The sequence below is a fragment of the Anabas testudineus genome, chromosome 5 (assembly GCF_900324465.2).
Source record: "Anabas testudineus chromosome 5, fAnaTes1.2, whole genome shotgun sequence".
Taxonomy (NCBI): Eukaryota; Metazoa; Chordata; class Actinopteri; order Anabantiformes; family Anabantidae; genus Anabas; species Anabas testudineus.
In genome coordinates this window covers 17,662,741-17,676,999 of record NC_046614.1, presented here as the reverse complement: position 1 = coordinate 17,676,999, position 14,259 = coordinate 17,662,741, and the positions used below count along the sequence as shown (strand labels likewise).

General features: G+C 41.6%; 1 protein-coding gene across 1 annotated transcript; it reads right to left on the bottom strand.

The window, feature by feature from the left end:
• Positions 1-462: 462 nt before the first annotated feature.
• Positions 463-13,027, bottom strand: ipo9 (importin 9). Its single transcript, XM_026348842.1, has 24 exons — positions 12,740-13,027; positions 10,499-10,560; positions 10,290-10,376; positions 9,957-10,158; positions 9,561-9,649; positions 9,157-9,243; positions 8,894-9,013; positions 8,598-8,698; positions 7,923-7,981; positions 7,682-7,833; positions 7,471-7,569; positions 6,581-6,687; positions 6,250-6,389; positions 5,770-5,932; positions 5,224-5,450; positions 4,928-5,076; positions 4,653-4,781; positions 4,279-4,554; positions 3,813-3,979; positions 2,860-2,993; positions 2,584-2,703; positions 2,067-2,180; positions 1,891-1,967; positions 463-1,279 (listed from the first exon to the last, which is right to left on the bottom strand). The coding sequence occupies exons 1-24, from the start codon at positions 12,897-12,899 to the stop codon at positions 1,169-1,171; spliced, it is 3,132 nt and encodes a 1,043-aa protein (XP_026204627.1). The 5' UTR covers positions 12,900-13,027; the 3' UTR covers positions 463-1,168.
• Between the last annotated feature and the right edge of the window lie 1,232 nt (positions 13,028-14,259).

Here is a 14,259-nt window from a genome sequence, read left to right as displayed (position 1 = left end):
AGTGGCTCAGTTTAGTCAATTTGAGATAAGATGCTCCTGATTTTGGCAAAATGACTGTACTAGAGTTTTATTTTATGTGTGATGTGTTAAAGTACATTTATTGGTAAAAATGAACTCCAAGAGTCCCAACATTAGTACCAGACGGCAACACTTCAGATGCAATTCAGATTTGCTGGATGGTTGGATACTGCGTATGTGTGAACCAACATAACCAACTGTGTAACCAACTGGGACTAGATAAGCACAAACCTGTTATCAAGCCTAAAGCAATCCCATTAATTGTTAGCGTAGCACAATTGACTATATATTTGCATGGTACAATAGATACACAGGGGGCACTTATTGAATGTGTAGCTTGCATTTTCCCAGAAAAGGTGTGAAAAAGAAAAGCAGCAGTGTACGACTGGCAACATGGGAAAACTGCATATATTGAAGGATATAAGAAAAGGACAGGACTCGATCTGGAAATGTTATCCATTCAGGACTTTTATTTAGAAATTTCTCCATCCCAATTTTCAATGGGTACAAGGAAATGACAAGGGTGTGAATCACCATGGCAACTCTTTTGAATTCCCAAATAACCCACCGTAACTGAGACATGACGGCTGGTCTAAGAGCTTTTCTTTTCATGTCAGAAACAGTTAATGTTTTCTCGAATATATAAGGCCGCCAAACGTTTCAGAGTGTGTTTTTACTTTCCTTCAATCACTGTAAAGTCTCTTGGAAGTTTTGTTTATACAGTAACACAAAAATAACAGGCCAAGTTACAAGTGGGACGTGGCAAAATAGTTCATTCACTTTTCATGGTTCACCTGTCCCGCTGTGTGACGTCACAACCTTTTTGTTCAATCCTCTTGTCCAGTCGGAAATTGCTCCAGAAATGGTGAGTCCTCTGACCCACTTAATCAACAAAACCTGTGCAGCCTCTCACCTCTTCATCCTCACTGTAACATCTGCAGAGTCCTTCACCCACATCACATGGAGAAACACAGCATGCGTCTCTTCCCACCCCGTTTGCTTCCTCTGCTGAGCCAAACATCCCACATTTTTTACTTCTTATCTTTTACTTGTTTGGAAATTCATGATGAGAGAGTAAGTGATGGGGCAACAGAAGAGTCTCAGAATGCTGTACATGAACAAAGACGTTCTGAAGCAGCAGAGAGAGGTGCTAGAGGCCTATAGACTGCAAGGTTTGTCTCTCTGCGTTGTTGAGGTGCCCTGAGAACATGCTGTAACACGGCTGCTGGGCGAACTGTGTCAGGAAGTCTGTCAGGTAAGCCTGGGAAAAGACAGAGGGTACATTTAGTCATTACATTTCAAATCATGACAAGTGGGGTTAGAAACTAGTACACGTTTAGTTTTGTCCTTGTTATAATTATACTTTCCTGTATGTTTATTTAGAGAATAACCATTAACCACCGTTTGTTTGCTCTTAAGCTGCTTGAGCTGATTGTGCACAGTTGCTCATGGCCTTAAAGTGAGTCCTGGAAAATATCACTGCATGATCACATGCAGGTAGTTTGTCAGCAGTTAGAAGTGCAAATTACATGAACTGATTCACCAAGCACAATACAGTTTTACCTTAAGACCCTTTATAATGAGATCATGTTCTTATCTAATGTATTGTTGTAGGAGAGAAAACACCCTCATACCAGTGAAGTATCTTGGCTGCACCTTGTGACTGTGACAGCAGGTCTTAGATGTGCTACAATAATAATAATGATTAACAACAAGCACCATTTACAGCTCACATGGAATACACCCACACAGCTCTCTAGTAATTCTGGCAAGTGCCTGAAAAGAAATGCTCCACACAAGAGCATCGTCTAACTTTTTAATCCTCCCTGGTGTCACATTTGAGCTAGGACCACAAAGGTTTAGAGACTGTACCTGCAGATCAATCTGATATATGGGGTCTTTCAAGGCATCTGGATCATCCTCCTCATCATCCTCATAATAATCATCCTCTGTAAGAGAGAAAGAAGAAGAACAAGAAAACACATTAGTGAAAATCAAAATAAAGATAAAACACAGGAACAGCTGAAGCACAGGGAAGATACCAATACCGTATTTGTTGGAGGCAATAAGATCAGAAAGCAGCTGTCCTGCCACCCCTTCATCCTCCTCCTCATCATCCTCCCCGTCTTCCTCCTCCTGCTCCTCCCACATACCGCCAGAATCTGAAACAAACCACAGCTGGTGACTTAAGTGTCCGCTATCCTTTTTTTTTTTGTCTGCAGCCATTTCTTAAAATAAATAAAAAAGAGGCTTCGCCTGCCACTGTGAGTGAAAATTACACTTTACCATCCCGAAAAATGCTCGAGGATCTATCATTTAATTAAATCAATGGATAAGCAGGTGAAGTGAAAATTCAGCAATATGACGTTAGCATTGTCCTCAGAACGGATGTAAAGTAAAAGAAAATAATTCTGTATAGACACACTCGGTTATTAAACATATTGGCAGACAGAGCCAACTGTATTCATGTCTTCCCCATACCATGTATCCCTTCAGAGTATCATTCAACACTGAACCCCTGAAGCTGAATGAATCAAACTGGAGGAGTTGTTTGATTGTACTCACCTTGGCTCCAGTCTGCTGCATTCGCCCTGCTGGCGTTTGCCTCTACTACAGTTGACAACTCGTTGATGATCAGTTTAAAGACCTTCACTAGCAAAGGGATGTTTGTCCACCGCTCGGGATCTGTGAAGAAATACAACAACAAAAAAAGTCACTCAAGCATGTAATCATTGGGATAAAGTATCATGTTTACACATGACACTATATCACTACTATAAATTTGTATATAAATATACAGAAGTCAAGCAGTCATACAGCCTAGGTCTTTTGGTGACTTACTCTTGGCGGACTTGGATCGTGTGCGGATACCGTCTTCAGGATTGTAGATCTCTTCTCCCTTCACCACAATGTCCTGGAGACGTTTGTCGTCAGTGTTGAGGCCGTGTTGGAGTAGCTTACAAAGTGCCACCGTGCTGTAGAAAAAAGCAACAGTCACAAGAGCTTGACAAATTAGGCAAAGGTTGAGAAAACCCAGAAATAGCTTAAAACGTTTAGAGATTTACACCAAGTCCCACATTGGGCCATTTAGGTTCTTGCCACAGACACAACTCAGGGAGCTATAGTGTAAGCTGAAACATGAATTAATGAAACAAACAAAACCTGTCTTAGCAATGGGTGATGAACAGGGGACACCTAAAAGCAGGTATAGTTAGAACTATACGACTGCAGAGACATCGTACCACCAGTTTACCAACAGATATAAAATCTGCATATATCTATATATAACTGCACACAATGAATGCTATGAATAGATGATATAAACTGAATCTTTGCTCTTTATATTGTTATTAGTTTTGTGTCTGGTTGCACATTTTAATCGGTGCAGAAGCAAAAAGGAAAAAAGTTATTTTAGGAATACAAGGATTGATTATTTTTATGTGTCATGTCACACATTCACAGGATGAACACTGGAGAGAAAAATAAATAAATAATTAAAAAAAAGTTTCCTTCAAGACAAAGCATTGAACTTGTATAATGTGCAAGAGAAGGAGCTGCCAATGAATACAATATGTGATACAATGTACACGAGATATGTGAATACAATACACAATATGTTGTGTGTGGGTCCCTCAATCGTGCTGCCTGGCAGAGTAAAAATTGCATCTGTAAGCAGCAACGTTAAGCAGATGGTTAACCACCTCTGTCAGAGATGCTGTGTACATTGGTTTTCATTTAAATTTAGTAAAATAGGTAATTTGGTTATTCAATTATTAATAAAAATGTTTTCTGACCTGACTTTACCCTCATACTGTCCATAGAAGAGGTGTTGTCTACTCATCCACTCCGTCATAACGAACTCCAAAGCAGGTTTCCCCGTCGGCCCGGGAAGACTGCACAAGAACTCCAACAGAGGCTCCAGCTGGGAGTGAACCAGGTGGGCGAATACCATGATAAGAGACTACAGAGGAACAAGAGAAAGGCAGGAATAGGGAAAAATATGGGTAATGAATTTAAGTGGACTTTCTAGAAATAAATAAATAAATAACAAATAAATAACAAAGTTATTGCAGTGTAGTTACAGGACATGTCACTGAATTTTATTTAGCCGACTACACATGCAACTTCACCTCTTGTAACCATGAGGATTCATGCACATATTATGCACCCAGTGTAAGTAGTGGAATCACTGAACATTCACTCACTCAAGTTACAACCCTATAGTATTATGACTTATATTACTCTATCTTTCTCTCCTACCTGCATGACACTCAGAGTCTCGGCTTGTTGCATCTTGCTCAGAATGGCTCGAAGGATCTGATCAAGCTGCTCCCCGAGTTCAGTTCCAGCTCGAGAGATCAGAGTGGACACCAACCTGCCCACGAAGGCAGCTGTGAACTCAGAAGTACGGGGATCCAGCAGCTGGTTGACCACTTGCATGACGTACCAGAGTCCACTGTTCCCCTGCTCATCCCTCCACTGGGCGATCTGCTCAAGGGCAACAGAGACGTATGCCCGCAGACACTCGCCGCCATTCTGGAGAGAGGACGACAGTGATGACAGAGTAGGAGCTGAGTTTTGTACTAGAGTCTGCATAAAAGTTGAATTTAAATGAAAAACTTTACAGCGTTTACCTGCATTATTGTGTTGTCATCGGTCCGTAAAGAGCACTGTGCCACCACAGGGAATGCCTGGCACACCAACATCTCTGACAGAGGTGGCTTGGTGTTGCGTACAACTGTGGTGAGGATGTCCATGGATGTCTGTGGTGAAGGAGAAAAGTGAGAAAAGTGGTCAGATGTGACTCACAAGAAAAACAATGTGCCTATAGGTTGACTTACGGATTACTAACTTTAGATGTAAAGCTTGACAGAGGACCAGAGAAATCTTTGTATCTATGGCTACTCACAGCACAGAGTCCAGAGGGGATCTTGTCAGGGGGAGCCTGCATGATGCTGACCAGTGTTGGAATGAGACGCATCTGCATGGGGCCCTGGCAGCCTTCGATCTGTGCCAGCTCTTTAAATATGTCCTGAGCAAGAGACGCCACGACAGGGTCTGAGGAGAAGAGAGGGAGACAGAGCCTGAGAAACAATAAGAAAAAGGTCTACAAAGTGTGTAAATCCTCTCAGGGAAAACATGAAAGGAAGTCATTTTGGAATGCAAGTATAACAGAGGATGTCGTAAGAGGAGCTATATCAGTACCATTGTTATATTTAAGGAAAATGGCAATGGTGAGGGGACAGATCTTGTTTTCTGCACTGGTAGTGAAGGCTGGGTCAACAGTGCACACGATGCACAGCGTCTCCATGACGAGAGTGAGCACCTCTGAGCTAAACTGGGCGGCCAGTTGCACCAGACCCTCTAGGATGCTAGGAAGGAAAGGCTGTAGGACATGGGTGCTCTCTGACAGCTTCAGCTGATCACAGTACCTGCAGAGTTGAAAGTGGGTGTTTATTAACATATAGTATTCTGCCAGCACCTTTACACGTTTATGAGTTCCTAAAATGGTATCTGTGATAAATAACGCTTGCAACAGGTGCAGGAACAATCACATTGGTCAGTTCTGTGGTAAATCTGTGATCACTGTAGTGCATTGTGTTCTTTTGAACATAAACATGAAATAGACGCAGACGCTGGAATCACAGACTACCCTTTTAGATAAAGTTGTTCATGCTTGCTGTGTTCACAAAAACAAAAGACAAAAACAACTAATTTAAACAGCAGCAAAGTTAAACACAGCTTGCTCACCCCCAGATGGCCCTAACCGCAGAGATGCGTACAGAGGGCGGCTGGCTGTCATGAAGACCACTGACGGTGGCCTGGAGGAACTGCTGGATGAGCTCAGGAGACATGGCAGCTGTGAAGCGACTGGCCGCCCACAGAGCGCGGCCAAGGAGGAACGGAGATGCCGCTGGTCAGAAAAAAAACAGAAGACAGCAATGAAGACAAAGACCAAAAGACAGAAAGTGAGAGAAAACATTGGTGTTCTCATAGTTTATTTTGACTTCACTTTGCAGAAAGGTGTTTCTAACACTGGGCCTTAATCAACATTATCATCCTAAAGTTTTTCTTAAAGTTGTTCATGAGAAAGCACAAGTTTTAATGAGGCCCGTTATTAATAATCTATGTTAAGTGCTCATAAGTAACTGTGTGATCCAATAACAATCAACAATAGTTTATTTTGGAGGTCTTGATCGTGTGTGTCTATAAAGTTAGTTTATAACTCACCTGCCAGGTTAAGATCTGCGAGAATAACACTGGCCAGGAAACCATGCATGTCAAACTGGATACGACCGTTCTTTACATTCTCTGTGATGATGGTTTTGACTGAACCGAGCGCCAACATACAGGCCTCGTGGATCTTCCACCTGGTTAAACAACTCAACTTAAAAGCATGTGTGCACAGAAAATGCAAACAATAAAAGCAGGATTGCAGTCATCTACATTAAAACCTTCTTTCAAAACTAATTTTGTCCTCTTTAGCCTTCGTCTCTGATTACAGGAAGAATGTGGCATAAATGTAACTAAATTTGAAACTTGTTCGAGAGTCTCTCCTCACCAGTGCTCATTGCCACTATTTCTGGCCTGCTCTGCCTCCTGGAGGTGTCTGGTGGCTGCTGCTGCCAATGCTGCTGCGCTCTCATTCTGAAACTCTGCAGCAACAGCCTGCAAGCAGAGGTCAACTGTTAGCATCATTATACAAACTCTCAGTGGACAAAGGGTTCAACCCAAATAAGGAAACACTGGTGATGAATGTCAAAATCTTTAGGAAAACTACTTAAGTGGGTTTTAAGAAGAAAATCTCTGTGCCTAAGAAATGTTGGTGCACGAGGCCCAAAGTGAGCAAAGAGTTGCTATGGAGCTGCGTTTTTGCGACAGTGGATCCAAGTGACTTTCAGCAGCAATTAAAAACCTGATCTACTAAAGAAAAAATAAATAAATAAATCATTTCTATCTCTTGTATAATGTTCCGAAAACATTATACAAGCTGATTTGTATAAACCTTGTTTACATAAAGTAATTTGGTAACACACCAGAAAGTTTATGTGGGTCATACATTTGAAACTAAAGGTAAATTTATGACTTCAAAATTAATCTACGCAGAGCCGCTGTCAATGTGAGAACCATGTTTCTGTTATTTGACAATTATACCACCAAAGTTCTAGTTTATTTTTTAGATTAATTTTACAGACAGTGACATGTGCAACTAAGTGGATCACATTGGAGTTACACAGAAAAGACAGAGGCTTAATGAACCGTGTTGTGAACAGTTGCAGTCTGATTTGCAACAACATGCAGTTAGGTTTCTGAGGAGGTCTACACCATATCTATGGCACAGATTCGAACTAATGGTTGCTAATGTATTGTTTGTATCCTTTAATTTGTAAGTTCAATAAAAATCTTGAGTGATCCCGAAGGTAGTTGTAACAGGTTTTTACAGTATCTCACCAGCAGCAGGTCCTGAGCAGAGATCCTGACAGAGTAGGAGAAAGTGTCGTCATCTTCATCCTCTACAAACTGCTGTGGATTAGCCGTCCACACTTTGATCTGAACAAGCAATGGTGCAAACAGTCAGGCCTGATATCAGTGATTTGACATTAATAGAAAGACTGGATCTTTTACAGCTCAAACAGCCATTTCAGCCACATGTGCTGCTCACCTGGTCCTCAGTGATCTGCATGTACAGGATGATGTAGTAGATGAGCTCAGGCAGAGCTTTCTTCACTGTGCTCTTGAACTTATTGTTCTCCAGCAGCGTGTGGACAAACTCGAAGATGCTGAAGACCAGATTCTCAAAACCCAACACTTCACCTGCAAAAACAACCCACCAGAAAATAAAGATTTACAAGCAGCAGTGACATTGCATGTCAAGTTATTGGAATGATGGGATTTCTATTTACCATCTGAATCTACTGGGTCATCCACTTCCTCTGTATAATTTACTTCTGTTCTTACATAAGTAAACATTTGGTTAAGGAATACTCTACTAAATAGGAGACACTTGGAAAGACTTAGGTCCACTATAACCTCTACAAGAGAACTTCTAACAGTGAAGTCTAATCATATGGGTTAATGGTGAAGTTTGAAATCTGTGCTTTCTCAATTGTCACATTTAGTTTTCTCTTAAGCAGGTAAATTATGTCAGACAATTATTTAATATATCGATTGCCCTAAAGACCAAAGATTTCAGGCTTTTTTTGGCCTTGCCCAAGTTTTATTCTTTCAGTAAAAGTGATTTTACTGTTTACGTTACATTATTTTTCACAGCCCACTGCAACACCTAAAAAGATTTTGATTTTGCTGAGAAAGCAGGTGACTTTCATGCAACAGAACAAGCAGCTGCAGTGAAGTCGATTGGTGGTTTATAGCGGCTGCTTTATAACCACAACAGCACAAGCTCAAACCACAATCAGTGTCTAATAAACTGATTGGGAAATGCCAAAAAGGAAGTCAAACCTCTAGACAAATTTCGTTCTCACACCCCAGAATGGAAACAGCACTTTTAGCAAAAATGAACAACAGTGGTTATTAAAGAAAGGAAGTAGCTAATGGACCGCTGGCACTGTAAAGGATATAAAGCTGCACTTTCAGTCAGCGTGTTCCATACAATGGGTAATATCTGCTGCATGGAGGACACCATGGGTTTGGGGAAGTTCTTCACCAGTGCTGTTACTGCCTGGGAGAAGAAGAAGAATTACAAATTTAAAGTCTGCAGCTGACACGGGTTTTCATTTTTAATCCTAATTACAAGATTTATATTTATATATTATTTTTAGCTAAACGCACAAGTTTCTATTGATGATATTTTGAAACATTTGAGATTCACATCACACACCACCTTCACAACTATGTGGTCTAAGGAGACTCTCACCTTGAGGACTTCCATCTTGAGACCACTATCAGATGAGGGTCCATCAGGCATCTGCAGAGCCTGCACAAATGCTTCTGTGAACTGCTGCACCACGGGGAAGATCAACGCTTTAGCTGCTCCCTACAAAAACACAAAAATATAGAAATAAAGGTACAATTACATAAAAAACACACAATTCAAATGAAAATGTTCCATTATGTGATTATTCAAACTAAACCTATTATTTAGTTATTTCTATAATACCTGAAGGAAAATCATCTCACCTTTTCAAGTTCTTCAATAGCACAGATGAGATTGGCACAGGTGGTGAATATCTCCACTGCTCTGGAGCGGGTACGAATACTATAAACCTGCAATAGTTAGAGACCAGTACAGATAAAGAATAAACTGTATGAAAAGTAACTAAATGTTGCTCCTGCAGTCTTATTCTAAAATAATTTTTATAGGTTAGCTTAAAAGATTATCAAAAATGTGCCTTATGCTGCTTGCGAAATGGAACATTATCTTCAAAATCAGAGAACACAGATGGCTCGACTCAAAATGCCTCGCCATAGTGCTCAACCCCAACTCAGATATTAACATCTTGTTTGAGATGTAATTAAATGCTGCAATTAATTAACTAATAAACACCATAAGGGACCAGAACTTTTAACAGTTGCAGCAGTACCTCTGCCATGGTGAAGATCTTGTACATTTCAGGTAGGATGACCGGAGCCACCAGCGGCATCTGTGTGTCTGTCACCTCCCGAGTAAACTCTGGAAACATGGCACAAACACTTGCATACATAAGGGGAAAGAAACTAAAAACAAAGCAAATTGATGACATTTGTCATGTAATGCAAAACCTTGGAAAGACAAGTATTTATAAAGTTCAGCTTAAGATCAGGGTTCCCAGCCCTATTCTTCAATACGAGACGATAATGTAAATACGAATGTAAAATAAACATACCTTCCAACTTCTTAATTTTATATACTTAGTAATACTTAATTATTTTTGCCATTAAAACTTTTTTTTGTGATAATCTAGGTGATGTGTGTTTGTTAGTGTGTACGCTTTACATACCTGTGAGGACCCTCATTGCACCGTGTACAGCATTAACATCTCCACTGACCAGCATCTCCATCAGCAGGGTGAATAGCTGCGGCCAGGCCTCAGGCCAGTCCCAGTGGGCGATGGCCGACACGGCATACGCAACACTGGAGCGGACTTTGCTAATCGACTCCCGCAGACCGTTTGGCAGCAGCTCCCTGATAGCAGCTTTAGCCTGGAGGAGGAGAGCAGTGGTGTGACTACACTTTACTCCGAACAACATGAGAAATCAAATTTACACATTTAAAGCTAAACTTCTAAAAGTAGAACACAAATGAAATGTATCTAAGGTAAAGGATGACTCACGTGGTCTGTGGTTTCAGGAGGCCTGAATTTCTCAGACTGGGAACACCAGTGAGTCTCCACATACTGTTTAAGGATTACTGATGCTAACTGCAAAGAAATACAATGAGCTATTATCATCAATTTATAATAAAGCAGATCATAAATGGCAAAAAAAGGCCTTAAAATCACATGTGTGCAGTTTGTGCTAGTCTACGCTGATTTCTGCTCACCTGACGGATGGCAAGCGCTCCCTGAGGATCAACTGTTAGTTCTGCAAGGTGGACGCCAAACTCTACAAAATGAACATATCAGAAAGGAAGAAAGATAAAAATAAGTTACTGAGAAAACAAAAATCAAAAACGCACATACATTATAAGGCTCTAATGCTGGCCTCCTGCATTGAAATGAAAAAATAGGAAAGAGAAGCTGCTGTAATATGATAACAACAACGCAACACATACAGGTCAAACCATATTAACAGAATTCCTTCGAAGATGTGGGTCAGTAAACAAACATGTAGCAGAGAAAAAAGGGCTCAAATGTCAAGGTGTTTTTGCAACCTGGTGATAATATTTGCTTATTTAAGCTTCATAACAATGGCATAAAAATCCTTCAACTTTCTACTAACGCCACCCTAGTTTGATCCTGACCTCGCAGGGACATGGAGATAAACACAGATCTAAAGGTTCACCAACGTCAGCTCTCAACCAGCTCTCTCTCACTGGGTTTTACTAAGGGTGACATCAGGCGCCAGAAGACAATGTTAATGCTGACAATCCTACAGAGTGGCTGCCTTAGAGAGGGGCCAGCAGAAAGGGTCGGTACAGTCGGCGGACAGCATGCACAATTAGCCTTTCACCACAGGCATGAGGATCACAGCACAGACAATGGAAAGTCTAGTGGAGTAAAAGCTACAGCCAATAGGTTCTGTATCCATCTGTCCAGTTTTAGCTCTATCAAAATGAAAAACAGACTCCTTTGACTATTATTCCCCCAAACACCAGCAGTCACTAACTGTTGACATAGAGTATATCGGCCGTAGACCATGTACATTTTGAGACCTTTAATGACAACAAACAAAGGTTGTTTCAGTCAAAATACACAGATTTAATTTCTCAACAGACCGTCAAGTAATTTAAGACTCACACAACTCTTTTACAATAGACAGTACAAGTACACACTTTCTGTACTTTTTCCATAATTTGGATTTGACACCAATAGTTTAAATTATGGGAAATCGCAAAACAGTCACAAATAAAATTATCTGGTTAACATGATGATACTGTGCATCAACACAGCTCCATTATGTTGGGTAACTCACTCCACACAACCTGGAGGACTTTTCTTTCCTTCAAACCTCATTCAAGTGCAGGCACCTGAAAACGTCTGCTTTGTGGTCCAATGACATTAACTGTAACTCCAGGATTACTTGTTTTTCCCCCCAACCAGCAAATCCAGTTTAATCTAGCCTAATATCAGAAATCACAAAAGAATCTCACAATTGAGAAGCGGAAAAAAAAACTGATTTAGTTTTTTTGCGTTTTTGCTTTGAGTAATGACTAAAACAGCCTCCTACTCGGTTAATATCCCTGCAGCAGATGATGGAGGAAGCTGGCAGGATACTGGGCGGGACGCGCGGGAGAAGTTCCTGTGTCCTGGGAGACATCTTCGCGGGAAAGTCTGTCACCGGGCATTGCGCGGTTGCCATAGTGACAGTGGACTAAACCCACTAAGAATACCAAAGCCTGCTTCAGGGGCCACTGGAAGTTGCGTCTCAACAGCGGCCAATAACCTCCCATCGCTTTCTATAAAAAACAAATGTAGGACCGACTAAAGTTCGGTTCGTGTTCGCCGGTTCCGGTGCCGCTGCTGTCCCTCCACCGTTTCCAAGTGACGTCATTCGGTTCCAAGAATGGTGCGTGTTGCCATAGATTCAGACGATGCTGCGTTAACGACATTAATCACTAATTATAGTATTTAGCGTTAAATTTAATTATTTTATAATATATAGCAGCGATCGACCAGTGTCCACCCTGTTGCGGCGCTGCTCAGGCCGGGGTCCACACAGTTCCCATGTGCTTTACTATAACCCACTCCTGGTGAGTAGTTACTTATAGCTAGCTTAATACGGTTAGTTAGCTATGACTTCTCGTTATCTGGTCACGTCGGTTTGATCAAGTGAAGGAGGTCGTATACATTTATTATAACCCGGAAAAAGTTCTGGTGAGTTTTAAAGCCAACTTAGTCAGCACTAACTTCTGAAGTGTGGCCTAACGTTAGCTACTGAGAGCCAAGACAGTGCCTAACGTTATGTCTGTTAGCTAGCTTACTCTTCAGACTAGCCGACAGTCGGAATTAGCATTAGAGCAGCAGTCAACTGCAGAGGACCGTGCCGTCAGTGAGAGCTGACCCCCGGGAAGCTAAGCTGGTCACCGTGACCTGCTCCAAACTAGCATAGACAAACCACTCACCCTCTGTCACTTCCAGCACTTTGATCTGCTCCTCCGCAGCGGCGCGCACTTCTTGAGCCGGGGACAGGATGGCCGTCAGCGTCTCGATCAGAGCGTCTTTTAATCCCTGCTGGACCGGGCCGGCGGCCGAACCGGCTCGAGCACTACCCGCCACACTCATGCCTGCTGTGCTTTCGCCCGCAGCCCGCTAGTCAGACCACGACCACCACCCGGGGAGGAGCAGAGAGCCACAGGGACGAAGCGCGCCACTGCATGGAAACGTGGAGGCGTGGTTTAGCAAGGAGGAAGTGTATTTTGTCGTCCGGTTCGACCCACGTGTTTGTCAGGTTGGTCTTTTGTCTTTGTTTTTAAGCCGTGGCCCCCTCTTGTGGAGTGGGGGCAAATGATCACTATTGAAGTAGACGAGCCTTTCCTTTTTAAAATCTAAATTAGATATTTACTTATAAAGGTGAATTATATTTCCACTTAGGATATCATGCCACGTAACCTGTAGCTAAAAAATAGTTACAAATAAGTGGAGTATAGAAATTTAGTTATATAGTTATTATACCATTATACTGGAAAATTGACAACGGGCAAATTCACATGAAACCACAAGTGGAACATTAGCTGGACTGTTCTCTGTGGATTAAAACTTGCAGGTATGAAACACGTGTAACCATACCCCAGCAACTGCTTTGTTTGCACTGATTGGGTGCAATATTTACCATATAGCCAAAAATATGTAGACACCTTTGTCTACTTATGGACTTTTCATAGTCTGGATTAAGCCTGTTTAGTTCCTGTTAAGAGAAATCTAAATGCAACTTTGTGGCAAGAGTTTGGGGATAGTTCTTTAACATTTTGATGCTCCCATGCACCAATTTAAGCCCATTAATAAATGTTTACTTAAGTTTGGCTCGGTTTATTTAATTGGCCTTCAGCAAATCCAACAACCTGCAGCCAAGGTCCAGAATCTTGTGGGCAGCAATCCTGGTAGACTGGATGCTGTTATAGAATCATATTTATTTTTGAGGAATTAAATGTTGAACAATCAGATTTGCTTATCATTGTAAAATGTTGAAAGTTGCAGACACAGTTTTCCAACTTTCAACTTCAGTTGAAAGTGTCAACCCAGTTACTCCTAATTTTAGTGGTTGGTGCAATACCATGCAGATTAACTAGTTGCAGATGGAGCAGACTATGAAACCACTTCTACATCTTCTCATAACAAGTGTAGTCTCACCTGAGCTTTCAGATGGCATGGGACCTTTGTTAAGGGGTTCTCACTTCTCCAAGCCTGTGCCTCGTTGAGAGAAACACTAAACCACTGTGAAGTGAAACAATAGTGCAGTTCTTTGTGAGACGTGACCGTCGGTCTGCACTGTAGGTTGAGTTACTGAAGGAGGAATTACCGACTTTACCTCACAATCCTCACTCCAACAAGGAAACAGATGAGTTATCAGCCATATCTCTATGATCACGATTTGAGTATGAGCATGTGACATACTGTCTTTTTTTCCACTCCCGATCACTCGATC